The sequence below is a fragment of the Macrotis lagotis genome, chromosome 1 (genome assembly GCF_037893015.1).
Source record: "Macrotis lagotis isolate mMagLag1 chromosome 1, bilby.v1.9.chrom.fasta, whole genome shotgun sequence".
Taxonomy (NCBI): Eukaryota; Metazoa; Chordata; class Mammalia; order Peramelemorphia; family Peramelidae; genus Macrotis; species Macrotis lagotis.
The window spans coordinates 818,557,608-818,581,857 of record NC_133658.1 but is presented as its reverse complement, the minus strand read 5'-3'; the positions used below and the strand labels follow the sequence as shown (position 1 = coordinate 818,581,857).

General features: G+C 35.4%; 1 protein-coding gene across 1 annotated transcript in view; it reads left to right on the top strand.

Moving 5' to 3' along the window:
* The window catches only part of RAB38 (RAB38, member RAS oncogene family), a 58,287-nt gene that overhangs the window by 7,428 nt on the left and 26,609 nt on the right, over positions 1–24,250 (top strand). Inside the window, exon 2 of the mRNA XM_074217072.1 lies at positions 21,394–21,674. Within this exon, the coding sequence (XP_074073173.1) occupies positions 21,394–21,674 (281 nt within the window). The remainder of the gene's footprint in view (positions 1–21,393; positions 21,675–24,250) is intronic.

Here is a 24,250-nt window from a genome sequence, read left to right as displayed (position 1 = left end):
GCTCTGGGAGATACAAAAAGAAAGAAAAGATAGTCCACTATCTTCAAGGAACTTACAAGCTAATGGAAAAGACAAAATGCAAGAAGTATATACAAAGCAAATTATACATTTATATATATATATATATTTATATGCTATGTGTATGTGTATAAATTCACACATACATATATAAAATAGAAAAAAATTCACAGAGAGAAAATCTAACTTTAAGAGGGTTGGGGAAGGCTTTCAATAGCAGGTGGGATTTTACTTGGGATTTAAAGGAAGCTAGAGCAGAGAAGGGAGAGAAAACACGTTTGAGAGACAGTCTTATCTTGCCATTTGAAGTTCTAAGGATACATGTATCGCCAACATTCTATATAATGAGAAGCAGCTGAGTGGTACAGTGGATAGAGTGGAGGACCTGGCATCGGGAAAATCAGGCCCCTGCCAGCAGGTCTTTTTTAACCCTAACTTCCTCATCTATAAAACTGGGATAATAATACCCAACCTCACTAGGTTGTTGTGAAGAACAAATAAGTTAGCATATGTAAAATACCTCACGAACTTTAAAGGAACATATAGATGCCAACTCTTATTATAATTCTATGAAGTTATATTAGTTACTGCCAATATGTTTGGGAAATAAGAGGATCAAACTATGTACTATCATTTGCTTTGGAAATTTTTGGTAGATTCCAGATTCTAGAGATTGCCAGCAGAAAAATTCTTTGGTTGAACCACCCTCTTTTACTCCCAGCCAATACTTCCTTCCTCCCAATCAATAGTCAATAAACATTTTACTGAGTGAGCAATTTTGGGTTATTTGGGGGGCGGAGAATAGGAATGATTTAAAAACAATTTTGGTAACAGGTTAAGATGTGTGGTGATCTTTGAGATCAGATTGTAGAAAATGAGGGGAGTTGATTAGATAAAGTCAAACCACATGCTAGTGAACTTTGAATTTCTTCTGAAAAGTCCCCATACTAAACTTTTTAGGTAGGAATTTTCATGGACATAACTGACACAAACCTGGAGAATATATCCATTCATTTAAGTGTGGAAGATGCTAATCACACTATAGGTGAATTGGTTCCCTTCTTTCCCCCTCTCTCCTTCCTCATCTCCCCCTGTTCAAATTCTTAGATAACCCTCAAAACTGCCTCTTCCAAGAAGCCTTCTCTGCCTTCCCTTATGGGAATTGAACCTTTGATTTTTTAAAATGTTATTCCCCCCTTTTTCCTATTACATGTACATATAGTTTCTTTTAGCACTCATTTTTGGTAAGATTTTGATTTCCACATTTTTCACCTTCTTGACAGTGTATGTAAACTTTTTTATTTTTATTATTTGACAGTGAGTAATCTAAGTTATATATACAGCTATATTAAGCATATTTCCATATTAGTCATGTTGTGAAAGAAGAATCAAATCAAAAGATAACATAAAGCATAAAAAATTTTTAAAAACTGAAGATAGAATGCTTTGGTTTGCAATCAAATTCCATGGTTCTTTCTCTGAATGTGAATGGTATTTTGCATTTTCTGATACAATTCTTTCTAATATAAAATGTGTATTATGAGTATATGTGTATATACACAATGCCTGTACATAGTTCTCTTAGAAGATTTTGTATTGTGAGTAGATGTGTATTTACATCAATATATCTATGTGTATTTGTGTATGTGCATATATAGTCCAAGGATAAGAATGCCAGATTTGGGTTCTCATTCTAACACTAATACTTAGCAGGTGTGTGATCTATACAAGTCAATCAACTTTTGGGGGATCTATTTCTTTATATATAAAATGAGGGTCCTTTATAGCCTTAAGTCCTCTGTTATTTGAGGCTGAGGACAACCCTGTAAGAAGGTTGTTAATAGTTCCCTTCTGTAGGGTCTCAGAGAGGTTTATTGTTTTACTTATGACTAGGTGAGTAAAAATAAGTAATGGAGAGGATATTTTAACTCAGGTTTGTGATCCCATAATCAATCAGAACTATCTCCACTGCATCCATATTGCCTTTCCCTGGTTTGAGGCACTTCAGTCATAGGACACTTGCTATCATGCTTTATACAGAATTCTCTGAGTTCAGATTTATAGACTCTAGGGTAAATATACATTTCTTTAAAACTGGAAGAAATAATGTGTGGCATGAATTATAGATAGGCAGTGACATAATGGAGTTTGAGGCAGCAAGGTTGAGCCTGATCATGGTTGGATTTTCCCAGGGCTGCCCTTAAAATTCTGATCTGTTCCAGATCTTGAGCTATGGAGAATTGGGACCTTGTGCTGGGGGTGGGGAACTAGTTTTCATAGGTAGGCAGGTAGCAATTAGGATGCTTGTGAGACATTTCTATTGAGGCTCAGGTTGTTCATGTCTTCTCATAACTCATAGGGTTGTTACTATTTAATATACTGGTCTGGGAGACGCCAGACTTGACCTCATATGGATCATTATCTTATGTTGCAAGTTATTACCTCCTTATGATTTCCTTAAGCCTCCAAAAAGCGTAAAGCTCAGGGATATGGATGAACTGTGGCAGTTATAGCCTTGTATTTTCAGTATGCAATCCGTCTCTTGAACATGGAAATATTGTTCTAGGTGAGAGCATACTAGATATGGAAGCCAGAGACTTGGATTCATGTAATAATAATCGTAGTCACTAGTACACACACACACACACACACACACACACACACACACACACAGATTTGCAAAATGCTTCTCTTAAATATCAATCAAATAAAATGGGTCAGACTTAGATGATTTCAAATATACTGTTGGTTAGCAAATCATTAATCAAGTACCTACAATTTATTTGTTTCTTATGGTTCACCTACCATGCTTTGGGCTCTGTGATGGCTCTAGGGGTGCAGACAGAAAATGAAAGTCTCTCTATAAGACACAAAGGAACTATTTTATTCTTCCAGAATTCTCTTTGGCATATTGAAGAAAGGAAAATACCCAGAAAATCCAGATAGGCCTGTATACTATTTAAAGACTACTATCTTAGATTTCGGAATGAGTTTATCCCAAATACAGATCATTCCAAACTCATTACTCTTCTCTGCTACATCTTATTTCAGCTTTTGTTTTAATCCTTCTGGTCAAAATTATAAGGACAGCTCAGGGAAAATCCAAACTGATCAGCGACAACCTTGTTGCCTCCATCCAAGACTAAATAACAGAACTTGAGTTTACATCAGAGAGAATTAGTGTAAGGCCAGGGGATGAAAATAGACTACTTACAGTCAGTCCTCCTAACTGTAAGTGCCTTCTAGGAAGGGAAATAATTATTTTCATAGATGAGTAATACTAGTGGAAATTCAGAGAGTCATGTTCTTGTAGGTGTTATAGAGCTACCCCACTTAACTTAATCTTTACAATCAGAAAGGTAAAGTAATAATACTTGATTGGTTGGTTGGTTGGTTCTTGTCCTTCATTATTGAAGAAGACCAAAAGGAAGGAAATTAGCCTTTGTTAATATCTACTATGTCTCAGACTTTTAGGAATTAAAATTTTCAATTAAATTTGATTCTTACAATGTCTCTGAGTTTTAGTTGAGACAAGAAGAAAACCAGGGAAGCCAGAAGGTAGGAGGAAATGGGAGATGATCAGTATGGGAAGTATAGCTATAGCCAGATTGCTAGTAAGAGTTAAAGTGAAATTCAAAACCAGGTCCCCTCTTATTACTGGTCTAGTATGCATTCATTCATTCATTCATTCAATTGTGCATCCATCCATCCATTCATTCATTTATTTGTTTGTTAATTCAATAAATCAATAAATATTTTTAGATGCCAGCTAGGGGCAGCTAGTTGGTACAATGGATAGAAAAGCAGCCCTGGAGTTATGAGGGTCTGGTTCAAAGCCTGCCTCAGACATTTGACACTAGCTTGGGCAAGTCATTTAATTCTGATTGCCTCGCATCTAAGGCCATATTCAGTTGTTCTGATTCATATCTGGAAAGTAGACCCAGATGGCTCTGGAGAAGAAAGTGATGCAGGTGACTTTGCACAACATCCAATCACTCAAATTCAATTCATATGTCATGACATCACCTTTCTGATATCATGGTCTTCTTCTTTGAGAATGAAGGACAAACAACCGTTCTAAGTATTAAGGATACAATAAGAGACAAAAGGCCATTCAAGGAACTTGCAATCTAGCAGGGGCAAACAGCAAACAAGAAATTAAACAGACAAACAAACAAAGAAACAAATAAATAAATAAACTTATGTATATATATATATATATATATATGATAAATAGAAAATAAGAGAGAATGCACTTGAATTAAAAGAGATTGGGAAAGGCTTCCTGAAGTACAGGGATGAAGAACCTTTTCTCTGCCAAGGGCCATTTGGATATTTATAATATCATTTTTGGATCACACAAAATTCTCAACTTAAAAATTAGGCTATTATATTTGATCAAACATTTAATTAATTCACCCCTAAAAATTCCTAGATTTATTGATTTTAATCTGTGTCTGGTTGCCATGGCAGTACCAAACCAAATGATTATATGGGCCCACACCTGCTCTAGAAGATGAAATTTTAATTGGGACTTGAAAGAAGCAGGGAAGCTTGTAGCCAGAGATGAGGAGAGGGAGCATTCCAGACCTGGGAGACAACAAGAGAAAATGTCTAGAGCTGAGAGATGTAATGCTTTGTTTGTGTATCAGCCAGGAGGCAATTTTCATGATCAGAGTGGCATGGCAAGGAGTTCCCCTATCTAACTTTATTTCAATCAATGAAGGATTCTTACTGTTTACCCAATGTTGGATTTAGTACTCTGGAGGCTATGAAAACTAGGACATAGCTATCTGGAGTAGAGAATACAGCTTATTTCCATATAAAGGGAGTAGGTAAACTACTTAAGTATATAATATAACACATTTTCAATAATGGTGATTGATAATTACAGGGAAGTTGCTCTTAGGTCAGCATAAGAAGACATTTCCTAAAAATGAGAGTTATCCAAAAATGGAATAGATTGGACTGTGGAATGTTGGAGAGGATTAATGAGTATCCCACCACTGGGGGAGGAAGGGATATTGTAGATTATAGCCATGACTTATTAAAGTTCTTATATAAAGAATTTGAAGATTCTGTGATTTTGTAGAAATAAGGTATAATGGGCCCACAGAATCAATTTTGATATACTGAGTTACTTTCTGGTCCTTCTTTAAGTAATGATTTTTCTGTGACTTTAGATTATCATTTTTTTTTCCTGTGACTCATATGATCAGTTGTGACTGATCATAGTGGATAGTTCATAGTAGATACATCTTAGATGATGGAAACACCTAGGTTCAACAGGTGCTGAGGATGACTCTCTAAGAGCAACTTTCTGATCTGCTTTTATAGAGGGAGTTTCCTCACCAAGAACATCTCACACTGATGAAATCCCAGCTTCTGTCCCTCCCCTTTTCCCTACACAGAGAATGAGACTGATTAGTATCTTTCAGATGAATTTCGAATACAGCCAACTATCCTGATTTCTATTAGAAGTTCTCATCCTTTGTATCCTGCATAAAAAAATAGTTTAACAAGAACTATATTATTTCAGATAATGGTTTCTAATGGTAATATTAAACCGTTGGCTAGAATCAGTTGCATTTAGTTAAATAGAAAAGCTCCCCCTTTTAACTGAAGACATGAGAACCAGCATGATAATTTGGTGAAAGGGCCATAGTGAAAAGACTTTTTAGATTCAGAGTATCAGAGCTGGAAGGAACCTCAGTAACCATTAACTCACACAAGACATGGTCTTCACCTGATGCCCTTCACTAAGATAGCTCCTGATGTAGCTCATTCCTACTGAGGAGTGTTCTATTTATTAGGAAGCTTTTCCTTCACTTAAACCTAAATTTGCAGTTTCCAGTTTCTAATTTTGGCTTATTGGACCAATCATTCAGTTCATGAAAATTTATTATTAAGTATTTAAGTAAGTATCATTATGTACAACCTCAGGCTTGGGGATCCAAAGAAAACCCCAAATGGAATCATGAAGAGTCAGACATAATTGAAACAACTGAACAAATACTTTTATTAATGTAGCCCCAAATTTCATTTGCTTTTTTGGCTGCCACTCACATTATTGATTAATATTGAACTTTAACTTCACTTGGTCCACAACATATTTTTCATTTAAACATCTGGCTAGTTCCTTGATTTTTTAAACCAAATGGTGAGACATTAATTTTATTCATCCCTAATAAATTTCATCATATTCCATTCTGCTCAGTTACTTGGTGGTAGTGACAGCTGGAGCTGCTAATCTGTGAGCATCAGACATAGCCAGAAGACTCAAAGATGGACTTAAAAAATGCTTGTTGACTCAGATCAAATTATCATCAAAAGGGCTTTGCAGCTAGAAACTAATTAATCTCCTATAGAGAAACTATGTAGTGGAAAGAATCAGGACTATAGGATTCAAGTTTTGTGAACTGTAAGCTATGGGAAAGTTAGATAACTTCTCTGAGCCTTGATGTTTTCAACTTTTATAAAAGTTGTACTATTTTATATGTTTGAGAAAAATATTGTGAAGACATTAAAGTTAAACTTAAGCATGATTATTATCATTTTCTTGCATCTTCTTTGGACAATATGGGAACATCAGGAAAGATGGGGTATATGTGTAAGGACTGCTGTTCTAAAACCATAGTTTAAATCTAATTATCTGATGAAATTGTCTAATTCTAATCTCCTTCCTCATTCCTTATTTCAAAGGCTACGCATGAAATATTCCTTATATTTTTAATATTTAAAAAAATTTAAATCATCTTTTTAAAAGATCTTTTTAAAATGTCTGCTTATTAAATTCTTGAGAGAATGAGATGGACAGGGATACTTCCCTAAGGAGCTGAACACCTTCAACTTGGAGCCAGGCAATATAGCTTAGACAGACACCCTATGGTTGCATCTTACTATTTTCCAGATGAGGAAGCAGTGGTACAGTGTGACTGGAAGTTGTGGATCAGAGCCAGGATTAGAATCCAAGTCTGCTGATTCTCATTCCAGGGTATTTTTTCATTAGAACAGATCAAAAGAGACTGCACACAATCACACTTTTTCAGAATAGAATTTTTTTTTTTGATTAGTGAGTAAAAGAGAAGATTAAGACACAAAATTCATGGGTCAGGATTGCACAGTAAGTGAGAAATTCTGCTTTGTAGCCATAGTTGCTGAGTACAATTGAATTACTCTTACTGATGTATGCTAAGAGGGAGCAGCTTCATTGTGTGAATGGTTAAGGAAGCTTTCTTTTAGTAGAGGTATATAGGATACAATGAAGCCAGCAGACCAGATTCAAGGTCTCTCTCCTGAATTCTCTTTTCTCATCACCATGAGTCTATTGCTCATTTCATGTTCTTTGTGAAGTAGATGTTTCAGCCTCCAAACAGTCCTACAAACTCATCCCACTTCTATAGTCCCTGTTTGCCATTCTTTTTGGCCAAGTTCACAATCTCAGTTTGTCTCCATTCCTCCTTCTCACTTAGCCCCAACATCCTGCCAGGTACTAAGCCTTCTCATGTCCTTCTCCCCAGTACCTCTTTCATCTGCTCCCTGCACTCCACAAACACAATCAGCACCCCAGTTCAGGTACTCTCTCATTGCCACTCACCTGTTGCAAGTCTAAACACACAATGTCTAAATGTGATAATCACAGGGGCACCTATTGCCTCTGGAATCAACTATAAGCTCATTTGGCATTTATAGTCTTTTGCAATCTGGCTCTTTCCAACCTTCTTATTTTTCTTTACTCCCTTATATGTACACTACAGCCCAGTTAAATTGAACTTTCTATTTCTCAAAAAAAATGGTGTTTGGATTTTCATTCATTGATGAATTCCTATCTTTCAGGATCTTCTCTTCTTTGCATTTGAGTTTGCTTATTGGTTTCAATTATCTTGTAAATCTTGCCTTTTATCCCCCTTTCCTGAAAAAAAAATGTTGATTTCCAGGAACCGTCTTAATTGAATGTAGGCTGTAGTAAAACACTGGAAAAATTAGAAAAGTTACATAAAGAGAGTTACTATTGTTCTACCTTCAAAATCATCCTATATCTAAATATAATTATCCATATGTAAATAAAACAGCTAGGTGACAAAGTGGGTAGAGCTCAGGGCTTGGAATCAAAAGGTTCATGATCCTAGGTTCAAATCTGACCTCAGATACTTATATAGGTGTGTGACCCTGGGCAAGTCACTTAACCCTATTTGTCTCAGTTTCCTAGTCTATAAAATGAGATGGAATTTTCCTGGGATAAGTAGGTGGCACAGTGGATAGAGCACTAATCCTAGAGTCAGGAGGACCTGAGTTCAAATCTGGGCTCAGACACTTAATAATTACCTAGCTGTTTGACCCTGGCAAAGTCATTCAATCCCAATGTTTTGCAAACAAAAAAACCCCAAAATGAGCTGGAGAAGGAAATGGCAAAGCAGTATCTTTGCCAAGAAAATCCAAATGGGATCACAAAAACTCAGACACAACTGAAAAGACTCCACAACAATCACAGTTTGTTAAATGCCATTTCCCTCTCATTTTTGTCTTTGTATTGCAAGTGTCTGGCAACATTAATAAATATTGATGAAAAATCATGAGGACTTACCACAAGAATGTTGAAACTTGCTATAGCTCTTCTCTTAGAATTAGAAAAATCTAAGTTTAACACCTTCTTCCATTACTTGTTTAATACAAAGATTTGGTAACATTGGATGAAAGGAAGAGATGAAGTGCTCTCACTTTGGCAAGAAATAATACTGATGCCAATGACAGAAATGAGAAAGTTAGAAGGGCTTCAGGGAGACCAGGAGGACAGGCTGAGTTTGAGATGATGATATAGACATCCCAGCAGAGATCTTGTAGAATTTGAAAGTAGAGAACCCCATCCAAGGAGAAGCAGGGCAGAGGTGGAGCTTTAGAGTTACAGAGCTAATATTACTGTTTGTCCTTTGTTTTCATAGAGGACTATGACATCAAGAAGGTGATGCTATGACTTGGGAATGAATTGGGTTTAAGTGAGGGAAGGTGCTCAAAGTCACTAGCCTCATTTTCTCCTCCAGAACCATCTGCATCCTGTGGCAAGAAATAGGTCAGGTTGACTGGGGATGGCTCCTTAGAGTTGATAATAGAAAGAATTATGGTGATAAGACCTCATTGGGAATTTATACAGTGAAAAAAGAACTGAGGGCTTACCCCCAGGTAAGGGACTGATAGAAGATATCAGATATAAAAGTAGAACTAAGAAAATACTGTGATTAGGGAGGAAAAAATCTTATGGAATGAATGATAAGATGTCAGCAATGACAGCAGTAGCCTGTATCTATCTGAACAGATGACAGCCTGTATCTGCCTTCCTCTTCGTTGTTCACATTTGGATTCACCATTTAATTATCTTGTAAACTTTGCCTATTACCTCCCTTTCCTGAAAAGTAATGAAGAAGTTGATTTACTTCTCAGGATCCTCCTCAGCTGAATGTAGACTGTGATAAAACACTCGAGAGTTTGAGCAATTAAAAAATATTCAACATGAATCAAAATGATTTAGTCACCAGTCCTGTCAGACTCTGTATTTTTTCTACATGAAATACTTTCTCATGGTTTAAAATGAACCTACTTCATCTTGTAGTCTAATACAAATGCATTTTCACAGCCTATGAGGGGATGGAAAGTTCATTCTTAGAAGGTGTGTATATATATATATATATATATATATATACATATATATATAATATTTATTATATATAAATATATATAATACATAATATTTTAAAGTAGTAGAGAATAATTTACCTTATTTATGTGTTGGCATTTTGAGAAAGAAATACTGTACATAATTGTTTAAAGGCACTTGGTTTGAACAGGTCTATTGACGCTCATCTTTAAATTCCCAGTGAGACAGAAATCTGTAGTCTGAGAGCTGAAACCAATTACTAACATTGTTACAGCAGAAAGAATGATGACTTTGAAGTCAGAGAAGTTTGAATTTTGGCTTAGCCACTTAATTGTGAATTTGAATATATAACTTAATCCCTTTGGCCTCAATTTCCACTTCTGTACAATAATGGAATTGGACCAGATGATGTCTGAGGTAAGCTTACAGCTCTAATTCTATAACCTCAATAGAAAACTTTAGGTTGATGATTTGCCAATTTTTATTGGTTAGAGAATTATTTAAGCAACTTGTAATGACTTGAGAGCAAGCCTTGGAGTCTGGCAGATTTGGAAGTGCAGCCACCTATGACTTTGTGACTGTGGACAAGTCACTCAACTTCATAGTGTCCTTAGCAGCAATCTGAGACAAAGTTTCAGAGAACTTATTTATTTCCATTGGTAAATGAAATTCCACATTGTGGAAGAAGGGATTTCCTCTATTAATGAAATCATAAGTAAAGTCCTATCCAAGAAAACTATAAACCAAAATTATACCTGGAAAGCCACTGGAAAGTACCTCCATTGGATTGGATTGTAATATAAACTTCTTGATATTGTTTATAAACTTTTTTTTTTAAGCAAGGCACATGGACTTGTTACCTCAAATATGTAATGAAATATTTTAGGGGCAGCTAGATAGTGTAGTGGATAGAACACTGGCCCTGAAGTCAGGAGGAAATGAGTTCAAATCTTACCTCAGACACTTAATGCTTACTTAGCTGCATGACCTTTGGCAAGTCACATAACCCTATTGCCTTACATAAACCTTATCATTCCAGTTTCATATTTTATTTACTCTGAACCAGCCTCAGATGTTGGCCTTCATCATCACTATAATCATTGTCGTCTAGCAGTGAAGTGCCTATTGCTATGGTCTAGGCAGTTATGTTATGCATAGGGATTCAGAGAAAGGCAAAAACAACATCCTTCTCCCCCCAAAGTTCACAGTTTAATGTGGAAGACAACATGCAAACAACCATGAATAAGATATATTAGATTTATATAATTACGTACAAATTACATATAGATGTATATTGTATAACATAAATGAGACCATATATTTGGCTAGCAATACCTTTGTAATTCTTCTAGCTTATCTGTCATAGCCTCTTAACCTTCTATCTCTGTCTGCCAAACCTCTTTTAAGCCTCTCTTCTCCCCAATCCTCCCTGTTTTGCCCCTACCATAACCCACCCTCTCCTGTGGTTTCAGTCTCAACCTTACAGAGTCAACCAGTTCAATTTTATACCATCCTCTTAAATATTATTTCTTTACAAACCATAATTTGAGATTATTCCTGCTGTTCACCTACTCATGTTCCAACACATGTGCTGCAGAATATCTTTTGAAGAAACCCCATAATTGTCTCAGGCATTGTCTAGGTAGTAAGTGGAAGCTCTGAATTTGAATCCTACCTTGGATAATTGCTACCTTTGTGACCCTGGACAAAATACTTAAACTTTCCAAGACCTGTCTTTAAAGTGGAGATAATAATAGCAATAAAAATAAAAGCAATTAACATAAAAATAAAGAGCTCAAATTTATATAGCATTTTAAAGTTTTCAAAGCATTTCACTTATCTCATTTGATCTACATACTGAAAAACCCTGAAAGTGTTATATAAATATGAAATATTAGTATGTTTATTATTTTATTATTTTTATTGCCATTTTTATTTCTATACTGACTGGGTCCAGATCAAATTTAGGTAAATCTAGTTAGGTGCTCAGTGCTCTGTGTCAAATCCTCTCTATTCTTCCTTGATTGATTGACTTTCTCCTCCATTCCCCCTGGAACAGAAGGCCCTCAAATGGAATCGTCTGTCTCTTAAAAATTCCTTCCCTCATCTCCTTTCCTCTCTTCCCAGAGAAAGAAATGGTCTCTTCCTTTTAAACCTTCCCTTTGGTCCCATTTCCTCTGAAAACTAACCCCTTCATTTACTGATTCCTAATTTTCAGTCTCTCCTTATTCCCTATCTCCTTCCTACTGCTAACAACCATCCTTAACAAATCTTCACTGGACCCTACCATTTCTGGGAGCTATTATCTTACATCTTTCTTTTCTTTCACAGAACAAGTCCTAGAAAAATATTTCTATAGTCAATGTTAATTTTCTCACCTCCCACTCACCTATCAACACCTTCACATTCTGGTTTCCAACCTCATCATTCAACAGAAACTGCTCTTTCCAAAGTTACCAGAGATCTTTTAATTGCCAGATCTGATGATCTTTTCTCTGACCTCATCCTTCTTGACATGTCCCACACCCTTCTCATAAACTAGCTCTCTTCCTTGGGATTTTTATTTTTGTCCTGGTTTTTCTTCCTTCCTCTCCAACTGTCTTTTATCAGTCTCCTTTTGTTGGAAATTTATCCAAATCTCTAAACTACCTCCTCCCTACCCTCCAAAGAACAGAGTAATCACTACACATAGATCAGACTGGAGAAATCTAGGTCAGTTTCTGTCTAAAATTCCATTGCTTTAGTATGTCAGAACAATGAAATAAGGCCAATTTTATTTTTAAAAAACTTTTCCATTTCCATGTTTATGTCTTGTATTTAATTTTTAAAAATATGTATTATTTTCTCCTAAGATATTGTAAGCTCCCCAAAGTTAGGGATGATTTGGTTTTTGCTTTTATATTTCTAATACTTAGCTCAGTGACTCGTACATACTTGATATATAATAAATGTTTGTTGAATAAATAATCTTAAATTATACTAATGTCTGTGATTTTATCAGTTTTTTGGAAACTCCAGAAAGTTATTACCCATCTTAAACTATTTATTTAACTTTGTTTTTGTATCTCCACTGCTCATCATGATACCTGGCTTGTTGATTATTAACATAGGATCCTTTGATGATTTGGGGGGATATAGGGATCCCAATGGATCTCCTCTAATACAGTGAATTCTGTTCCAGGATAATATTCATAATGATCAAATTTTACAGCCATATAACAATTCAGAACTAGATTGCTATCCATCTGTTATTTAATAGAGGAGTTTCTTAAGGTACAGAAAAATCACATGACTTTTCCAAGTTCATGTAGCTAGGAAATGTAAGAGATGGAGTTTTGAATCTAGGCCTCCCTAAGTTCTGTCTACTTATGCCACCCCTAAGTTATTTTAAGCTAAAAAGGTATATCTTTATCTATTTAAAATCTTTTAAAATTTTAAATCTGACATATAATTAATAGGTTTTTAAGATTACTATAAATGAAAATTCCCAACTTTGTGTTAAAATTCACTTTAAAATCTCTGATACATACTGAAACTTTTTTTTAAAATCTACTATTATTAATGGCATCTCAGCTTTTCACTACACTTTAAAAACTATTTAATTTTGCCTTTATTTGCATCCTTACTTTTTATACTTATTGATTATTGGCACCTAGGATCCTTTGATGATTTTTTTGGGGGTGTAATAGAGGGATCCCGGTGGCCCTCCTTTAATTCAGTGAATCTTGTTCCAAGATATCTCACAATAAAGTATTTCCCTCACAATAATCCTTTTCCATAATACAAGGGCTTGTCACCCAGCATTTTAAAGCCAGCATGAAGAAATAAAGGCTCAGAGAAATTAAATGACTCACCCAATAGCAGGCAGAGCTAGGACAGGGACTCAAACCCTGTCCTCAAGCACCCCATTCCAGTCCTTCTGTCTCCTTGTTTCTCTTTGTTACAAGACTATTTGTTGGGTTAGAGGATCACAGATCTGGTGCTAGAAGAGACTTGAGAGACCATAGTCTAACCTCATTTTGCAACTGAGGGAACTGTGGTCCAGAGGGGTTGAATGATTTTTTTTCCCCAAGGTTTCACAGGTAGTAAGCACTGGAGGCAGGGGGGTGAACCCAGTCACTGTGAAAGCCAAATGTGTTTCCTTATATCCCACTACTTACTGTACGTGAAAAAGAGAGTACTGTGTTCCTGGTGTCCACCCCTTTCCTATGATAAAGTCCAGTTGTACTGTTGGTGCATGGTCTGTTTTATCTGGCTGGATAGCCACTTGTCAGCTTCACCTTTGATGCACACCTAAATTTATCTATATAATTAACCCATGCTAGCCATTCTTAATAGCTAAGTCAACCCAAATTTCACAAAGCAAAATGGTGCAGTGGAAAGAACCCTGAGCTAAGGGGTTAGAGTTTTTGATTTCCAAATCCAGTTGAACCATTAGCAAACTTTAGGAACATAGATCATTGAAATGATATATTGGAAACTACTTTGGAAACTCTAGATACTGCAGAAATGTCAACCATTATTATTATTTTTATTGTTTTCCTTTTCTGGAATTCAATTTCTATAAAATAGGGAGAGTCAGTTGAACAATGAGCATTTTGTTTGCTCTGTACCAGGGATTAAAAATATTAAAGTTTTTATTATTAAATTTATTTATTTTATATTTATCATCAATAGATATTAAGAGATTAAACATTAAAAATAAAAGAGGTAAAAAATAATCTTTGCCCTTAGGGAGCTCACAATTGCATTGGACAATTTCTTATATTATTTTTGTTCAGTATCTTTGATTTTTGACAGTGTAGATGAGGAAATACTTTCTATAGCCATGTAACTAGTCACTTTAAACTCTCAGAAAATTGCCTGAGGGTGAACATAAATGACTAATCCACTGTCACATAGCTCATATATGTCTAAGGCTAGATTTGAACCCAAGTCTTTCCTTTATCCATTATTCTAGGGTATCTCTCAGGTCTCAATATAATAACTGATATTCATTATGATACTTCATAGCTTTGAAAGTGTCTTATCTCATATGAGCCTTGTAAAAACCTATGGGGTAGTCCTGGAGATATTATTATATAGATGAGTAAGATGAGGGTCAGAGATTAAATAATAACCTTGTGGTAAAAGGACTAGTCAGGCTCTGGGGTGGGATTTGAACCCAGGCCTTTCTAAATTCAAGGCTAGCATCCCATACCATGTTGTCTATATGATTCCAACTTAAAGAATGACTCACATTTTCTATGACACTTTATAGTTTACAAAATGTGCCTTCTAAATGACACTCCTTGATCACACAGCTAAGAAGGGTCAGGGACTGTCTTTGACCCCCATTACTCCTCATTCTTAGTTCTTTGCTCATTTTATCATGACCCCATCATTTTCCTACCTCTTCTGCTTTTTCTATTCAGTATTTGTCATTTTCACAAACATACTAGATGTCTCTAAAATAGTAAAGTTCACAGCTAATGTCATGTCCAGATTATATTCATAGAAAAGAATGTTTTCTGATATTAGAATAAAACTATAAGAATACAGACCATATATCCCCTATTAATCGCTCAAAATTATTATGCCATTAAGAAAAATTGTAAGTTTAGGAAAGGTTCTAAAGATTTTAGTAGTTTAGAAATCTGAATTAGGAACAGACATATAGAACCCAGAATTCTAATTTCACTTTTTTGTCACTAATTAGGCACGTACCTTCTTTTTTCTTTTTTAGGTTTTTTTTTTGCAAGGCAAATGGGGTTAAGTGGCTTGCCCAAGGCCACACAGCTAGGCAATTATTAAATGTCTGAGACTGGATTTGAACCCAGGTACTCCTGACTCCAAGGCTGGTGCTTTATCCACTACGCCAACCTAGCCGCCCCATGGCACGTACCTTTTGAAAAAAATCACAACTCTCTGGGGTCTTTAGAATGGAAGAAGGATGATGATAAAGAGGAGAATCCTTTCTCAATGGAATAGATATTATTTTTTTATTATTTTAAAATCTATATTTTATTTTTTTCCAGTTAACTTGTTATGAAAGTTTGCTCCCATTCATCCACATGCGTATGCATATTTGTAAGTTCCATAATTTCCTTAGACCCTCCCTTCCTACCCCCTTCCACTCAGTGGCAAACAGCCAGGTGAATATTGAATATAAACATTTGTGTTTAACATGTTTACGGATTAGACATTTTTGGTATGAGGAATTAGGATTAAGGGGAAAAGAAGAAACTATGAGATTGAAAAGAAATACATAAGAGAAATTTTTGAAAAAGTAAATGTAGTGTTTATTCATATTCTATAGGGTTTTGGTTTTATTTTGTTTCATTTTTTCTTCCTCTGGATGAGGACTGCATTGTCCATAACTGGTCTCCTAAGGTTATCCTAGCTCTCGCTGAATGTGGAGCTATATTCATCAAGATTGAGCAACTCACAATGTTATTGTTAATGCGTATAATATTTTCTTGGTTCTGTTCCCTTCACTCAGCATCAGTTCCTGTAATTTGTTCCATGCTTCTCTAGAATCTGACTGCTCATGATTTTTTATAGAACAATAGTGTTCCATCACATTCATATACTACAATTTGTTCAGCCATTCCCCAGTTGATGGGCATCCCCTCAATTTCTAATTCTTTGCAAATTCTTTGGAACATGTGGCACTTTCGCCATTTTTATGATTTAATAGGCATTAATCAATAAAGTATTTTATAGACACCTTGATAAAATATAACAAAGCATTTTAAAACACAGTTATAAATTGTCAAAACAACTTCATCATCTAATTAAAAAATGACAAATTAAATTCTTTTAAAAAATTAGGATTTTAACTTGCATTCTTGCTATAGATTGGTTTATATGCTTGACATACAAAAAGAATGAAGAGAAATAAGAGTAAATCCACCATTTTAAAAAGCATATACTCTTTAAAATATATTTTATAATTAAAAACTTTATCTTCATGAAACAAAATCTGAAGGCAATAAATGTTTTTGTTGTGTGGTCATTTATTCATGGCCCATGTAGACATAGATATGGATTTTGTCTACAAGGGTGAAGACTGGACTATTTTACAATGATTTTGATAATCAGTAAGGATATCTAGTGTATAGTAAAGATCCCTGTATCTTCTTTTTTAACTCTTTCTATGTTGGACCCTCTTCTCTCAAATAATGATCATAATTCACTTCAAATCTTTACCTACACATAAAAAATGAATGGCAAATTAGGTCCACATTGTCCTTTTTATATTAACTTAATTTTTCAGATAAAATCCAATAGAAGCTCTTTGCGAGTGGTGATTTTTTTTTCATTTTTCCATATCAGAATGTAGAATCATATCTTGCACATAATGATGCTAGGATGCTAATTAATAAATGTTTATTGACTGACTGAATTGTTGAATTGAAATGATGGAAGAAAGGACAAAGTAGAATGCAATGTAAAACAGACTGTTCACCTGAGTTCAAAAGTCCTTGGTTCTGCTTCTGCTTGTTAGTTCTTTGACCTTGGGCCAGTCCCTTCACCTGAGCCTTGGTTTGCTCAAATGTAAAAATGCCAGGATGGGTTAGATGACCTCTGGGATCATTTTGTATTCTAAACCCATGATGTCAAGTTTGAGAATCCCTGATCTCTGGGGTCTCAGTGTAGCTTCTTTGCTGAAAGACAAAGTGACCTCAATATTCAACAATCAATTTTGCCCCCTAAAAGTGGTACTCTCCCTCCTCCCACATTTTTTTCCTGCATGTACATGAGCATAAGATGTGCACTTGATTCTCACTGTCTGAAAAAGATAAGTTCTAAAACTTAGACTATGAAACATAATCTTTCTTCTCAAAGGCCACCTTACTCTGAAGTGGAAAACCTCCTCACAAGGAGCTTATTGACTAACACATGACTTAGCCCTTCAACTGATTAGTTCACGGAAAGAGATCATAAGACTATTAAAAAGCCCAGAAGCAATTAGAGTTCTGAGTGACTGAATGTTTTTCCTGAAATGTCACAACCACAATGAGCTTTATCAAAGAAAACCAGTGTGTGCTTTAATACTCTCTCTCTCTCTCTCTCTCTCTCTCTCTCTCTCTCTCTCTCTCACACACACACACACACACACACACACACACACACAAACACACACAAAAACAAAGACAGCCCTCAATCTAATTTAGAAAAGGTAGAAGTTCATTTGGGGAGTTATGCATTATATAAATGAATTCCTCTCCTTTTACCTGCCTCCACACACCTCATGTCATTGACTGATCACATTAAAAAATATTATTTTTTTATTACTGGCCTTGACATAGGTGGCTCCTTTAGGGTCATGCCTCACAATTCCGTTCTCTGAGTATAACATTTTGAAACATACTGCCTTGTTAACTGTAGTATGTTAACATATTGTGTATCCTTCAGTTCATCATATTTTGTATGCATTTATTATTTACCTACTGTGTACAGGGTGGTTAGGTGCTGAGAGTGTAGTGGGCAGTTAGGTGGCACAGGTCTTGTCCTGGAGTAAGGGAGACCCATCTTTCTGAGTACAAATCTAGCCTTACACATTTACTTGTTGGGTGATCCTGGGCAAATTACTTAGTCCTATTTGCCTCAGTTTTCTCATTTGTAAAATGAACTGGAAGAAGAAATGGCAAACCCTTGCCAGTATCTATTCCAAGAAAACCCAAAATTGAATCACTCACAATGAGTCAGATACAACTGAAAACAGTGGACAAGCAACAAAATGGAGGGTAGAGAGACAAAATCGTGAAATGACAAAATTGAGGATATAGAGATGAAATGATGAGATGACAAAACTGAGATTATAGAGACAAAATGTTGAAACGACAGAATTGAGGTTTTAAAGACAAAATGATGAAATGGTCTTTTATATTCAAGGAGTCCTACAAGTATATGGTACATTCATAGAAGGTACTAAATAAGTTTCTTGATTCATTCTTCTGGGAGGCATAGAATGTATATAGAAAAGTTAATACACTAACACAAAACAAAGTGAGCTTGAGATAATGACATCATCAAGAAGAGTCTTTGTATAGGGGATGACCCATATGCTATTCTTTGATGGAAGCTAGGAAATCTAATAGGCAGAGATGAAGAAGGGGTGATTTCTAGGATCGAGGGAGTCATCTATGCAAAGGTACATAGCAGGGACATAAAATCATACACAAATAATAGATGACTAGTAGGCCTTCTTCACACTTTACTAGATCTCTCAGATTTCTGTCTTTAGTTATGGGACAAATTATGGAGATCCAACCCTTAATCCAATAGGTAGTAAATAGCATGGTGTTATGGAAAGGTAACTGCATTTGGAGCCACAGTTTTAGAATCCCATTCTGCTAATGCTTCCTGGATGGCCTTGGTTGGAACATTGTCAAGCAAGCTCAACATTTTTAACATGAGGAGGCAGTACAAGATAATTTTTAATGTTTGTCTCTCTTTGAAATCTTATAATATGTAACCATGATGATTTGAATATACTAGGCACTTACTAATATTTTATGCATTGATTTGGAAACTTAGTTTAAAACATCTTAGGTAGATCATGTGAATTCAAAAGCAGCCAGGAGTTCATTTTTTATGTCCAGTTTGAATCACAAAGATACACTGAATCTTGATCCCCTTTCCCCTTCTCCAGAACAAATTCTTCTTTCCCTGAGATAGATGGATGTATGGCTGGATGGATGGATAGATAGATAATAGAGATGGATATGAGAGATAATGATACAAGAAAGAAATAATAGAGATAAGAATGATCAGAGATACAAGCAATGAAGAGAGATATGAGAGAGGATTGAAAGATTGAAGATGGACATAACAGAGATATAGAGAGATAATAGAAATAAATAGCTATGAAAAGGAGTAGATATGAAAGATTAGTGATGGAGATAAATAAAAATTAGAGATAAAAGAGGCATATATGAGAGATCAATAATAAAAGAAATAGAGATGAGAGATATTAGAGAGAGATATGAAAGATCAATATTGGAAATTAAAAGATAAAAATGAGAGATAATAGAGATGAGAGAGATTGATGATGGAGAGATTGAGATAATAAATAAATATGAGAGATCAATGAGAGATGAGATAGATTTAGGAGTGATACCAAAATATAGATACAAGAAAGATTTTATATATATATATGTTTGTCTCTCTTTGAAATCTTATAATATGTAACCATGATGATTTGAATATACTAGGCACTTACTAATATTTTATGCATTGATTTGGAAACTTAGTTTAAAACATCTTAGGTAGATCATGTGAATTCAAAAGCATATATATATATATATAGCTAGATATAAAAGATAGTTATACATATACAATAAAAATTAAAAAATGAAGCTAAAGGTCCAACACCAATTTAGATGTCATCCTTTCCTCTTCATTCTTACTGCCAACCTCTAAGCTGTGGCTTTCTTCTGTCTTTTTTACCTTTACAAACATCCTTAATATACACCCCTTGCTCTTCTCTTACACATATTCTAGTACAGATTTCCATCTCCTCATGTAAGGGACTATTGTATGTGGGAGTACTGTAAACTTTCATCACCTGGTGTCCTTGAGCACCAGAGCCTTGTTTTACTGGTTGATTGGAGAGTGCCACGGGAGTGGGAGTGGACCAGGGACTGGGGAGGATATTTAAACACTTGTATTCGGTCTAATAAACAGAGATCTTGGAGATCTTGGAGAACTAGAAGAACTTGTCTCACTTGTCACCCTTGTCTATCACCCCTTCAATGTTTGCCTGGGTAAGGATAGGCTAGCCAGCAGGAACCTAACACTTCCTGAGCAGCTAGTCAACAGGAATTTAACATCCTCACACCTGGATTATTGTTATAGCCTACTGGTTGGAGTCTCTCTGCTTCAATTCTCTTCTCCATCCCAAACCATCTCATCTTCTCAGCTGTCAAATTCTTCCTAAAATGCAGGGTTGACTGTGTCATGTTTCTCAGCCTCCCCAAAGTCAGTAAATTACATTATTTTCTAGTATCTTCAGAACCAAATATAAAAGACCTTTATAACCCCTTTCTTTCCTCCCTTCCTGCTATTCTCACACATTATTCCTCATGTAGACTGTTTGATTCAGTGATATGAGTCTCATTGCCATTCTTCATATGCCACCATACCCAGACTCTACATTTTCATTGGCTGTACCTGGAATGCTCTCCCTCTTCACCTTTACCTAATAACTTCCTTGACATTCCTTTAAATCTTAGTTAAAATTTCATCTTTTGTAAGAAAGTCCCTCTCTCTGTAGTGTATCATTTACCTTGTATATATCCTGTTTGTAAATAGTTGATTATTTTCCCCCCATTAGACTATAAGCTCTTTGAGGACAGGACTAGTCTTTTGCCCATGATAAGCATATAGTAGTGCCTAATAAAAGCTTATTGATGTTGACAAACAGACAAATTGGATGTTTATAGTCAGCTTATATTTTTAAAAATACTTTTAAATTTGATATGTAGATGACTTTTTTTGCAAAGCAATGGGGTTAAGTGGCTTGCCCAAGGCCACACAGTTAGGTAATTATTAAGTGGAGGTCAGAATTGAGCTCAGGTCCTTCTGACTCCAAGGCCTGTGCTCTATGCACTGCACCACCTAGCTACCCCTGTAGATGACTTCATGAAAAGTTGTTGGTCTACAAAAGACAGGTTCAACCTAGGAGTTATATTTCAAATAAAATTACAAATATGTGCTCTCTACTTTGTTTCTGACAGGTCAAGAAAGATTTGGAAACATGACAAGGGTCTATTACCGAGAAGCCATGGGAGCATTTATAGTCTTCGATGTCACTAGACCAGCCACTTTTGAGGCAGTGACAAAGTGGAAAAGTGACTTGGACTCCAAATTAACTCTCCCTAATGGCAAACCAGTGTCAGCAGTTCTGTTAGCCAACAAGTGCGACCAGGGGAAGGACGTGCTCCTCAACAATGGGCTCAAGATGGACCAGTTCTGCAAGGACAATGGCTTCGTGGGATGGTTTGAAACATCAGCAAAGGTAAAAAGAAATTAAAAATAAACTTAAATCCTTGCTAAGTATCAGATGCACAAAAACACATTTCTCTGTTTATGAAGTGGATGTTTGAAATCTGGTCTTCCACAATGAATACCAGCTATAGCATATATAAGAATAGAATAGAAAGGAAAGCCATTAGAATTGCAAGTAGGTATTGACGTTTCAGGCAGTAGTTGTCTTGAATTCGAAGGGGATATTTATTTTTAGGTGTCTTTGAAAAATAAATACACAGAGATACAAATTTTTATATGTGTATGTGTATAATACATAATTTTTAATTATTGTTGAATTGTTTCAGGTTTGTCAGAATCTTCATGACCCAATTTGGGGTTTTCTTGGCAAAGGTATTGGAGCAGTTTGCTATTTTCTTCTCCAGCTCATTTTACAGATGAGGAAACTGAGGTAAAGAGTTTTGCCCAGAGTCACCTAGCTAATATCTGAAACCAGATTTGAACTGAGGAAGATTAGTCTACCTAACTTCAAGTTCAGTACTCTGTCCAGTGCTTTATATATAATACATATGAATGCACATTAAAAATCTAAGAAGCTGGGGAGGCTAGGTGGCTTAGTGGTTAAAGCACCAGCCTTGGAGTCAGGAGTACCTGGGTTTAAATCCAGTCTCAGACACTTAATAATTGCCTAGCTGTGTGGCCTTGGGCAAGCCACTTAACCCCATCTGCCTTGCAAAAAAAAACACCTAAAAAAAAATCTAAGAAGCTTACAACATCATAGGTGAATTTAAGTCACATGGCCAAAAGAACTACATTTTTAGGTACTGTGAGAGAATTGGCAAGTATGATGATAGGTTCTTTTTGAGGGTAGGAGCATTTCACTTTTTCTCCATATCCTCAACAAGTAGTATAGTGTTTTGCATATTGTAGTCTTTTTTATTTTTGCTAAACAATGGGGTTAAGTGACTTGAATAAGGTCATTCTAGGTAAGTAATTAAGTGACTGAAGTCAAATTCGAATTCAGGTCCTCCTGACTCCAGGGCTGGTGCTCTACCCACTGCACCACCCAGTTGTTCCATGTTGTAGACTCCTAATAAATAGTTGTTGATTAACTGATTTTTTTTTATTGCCAAACTTGTCTTAGGAAATTTAAAAGAATATGAAGATAAGAGAATTATTATGTGTTATGCCCACAAAAGGGCAAATGGCCAAATTTTCAAAATTAAAAAAAAAGAAAGTTGTGTGAACTATAGGACAGTGAACTTTATGTTTATTTCTAGTTAGTAATTAAAGGAATGGTTGGTTAACCTATAGAAAAGGAAGCAATGATCACAAAGAGCTACCATGGCTTCATGATCAGGACTTACTAAACCAATCTAAGACCCTTTTTTATAGGGTTACTAAACTGTTAGACTAAAACATTGGTGTAGATAGTTTGCCTAGTTTTTATTAAGCACTTCCTAAAGTTTCTTTTGCTATTCCTTTAGAGAAGTAAAGTATTGTGGACTAGATGATATATAACAAGGTGTATTTAGAACTGCTTGGAATTCTAAAATTAAAGAATAGTCATTAATGCTTCTATGTCAAGTTGGAAGGAGGTCTGTAATAATTCTAAATGACCTTTTCTGCTTCAAGTTTTTTTTTAAATATGGAATTGGCTAAAGACAGAGAAGGAGCACATAGGTTGGGGGATACATGACTAATGGACTAGGAGACAAGATCAGAATTTTGCCAAATAGAATGTTGGGTCAAATTAAATAAGAAAATTTAATAGAGATTGATATAAAGTATTAGTCTAAACTTCCAAAAATTAGCTTCACAAGTACAAAGATGAGAGGAAAGAACAGACTGAGGTTAGTCTAGAAAAATATTTGAAAATTTAGTGTACTGCGGGTGACAATAAATCAACATTTCTGACATGATACTATTCAAAAAATGAAAAAATAATACAGTCTTGGACTACATTAAGAGAGGTTCAGTTTTTGAGAGTAAAAAACCCCTATATTCCACTGTGGTTAGACTACATAAAGAGTTATGTATTCACTTCTGGTCACTACATTTTAAGAAAAAAATACTGGTAAATTAGACCACCAGTATAGTGAAAGGCCTTCAGTCTAAGCCATATGAAAATTAGTCAAAAAAAGCTGGGGATTTTTTGTCTAAAGAAGAAAATATTCAGGGAGGATATGACAGTTGTCTTAATGGCTGTCCTATTGTAAAGGGATTGGATGTACTTAGTCCTAGAAGGGAGAATTTGAAATAATAGCTAGAAATTGTAAAGAAGGAAATCTAGACTTGTTGTAAGAAGAAATTTCTAAACAAGTAGATGAACTTCCCAGGAAGCCATTCTGTTCCATCTCATTGGAGGTGTTCTGCCATATAGTAGATCATCACTCATTGACAGTGAAAGTTGTTTGTTAGTTATGAGTTGGACTCCCTGACCACTGAGTTATTATATACATATTTCTGTCAATCACTATGCAAACCATTAGGGACATAAAGGCAAAAGTAATCCCTGTAATCGAGCACAATTTAATGCTAAAGACAACATGCAAATAATTCCGTTAGGTAGCTAATTAACCGAAGAAAGATTGGGAAAGGCTTCCT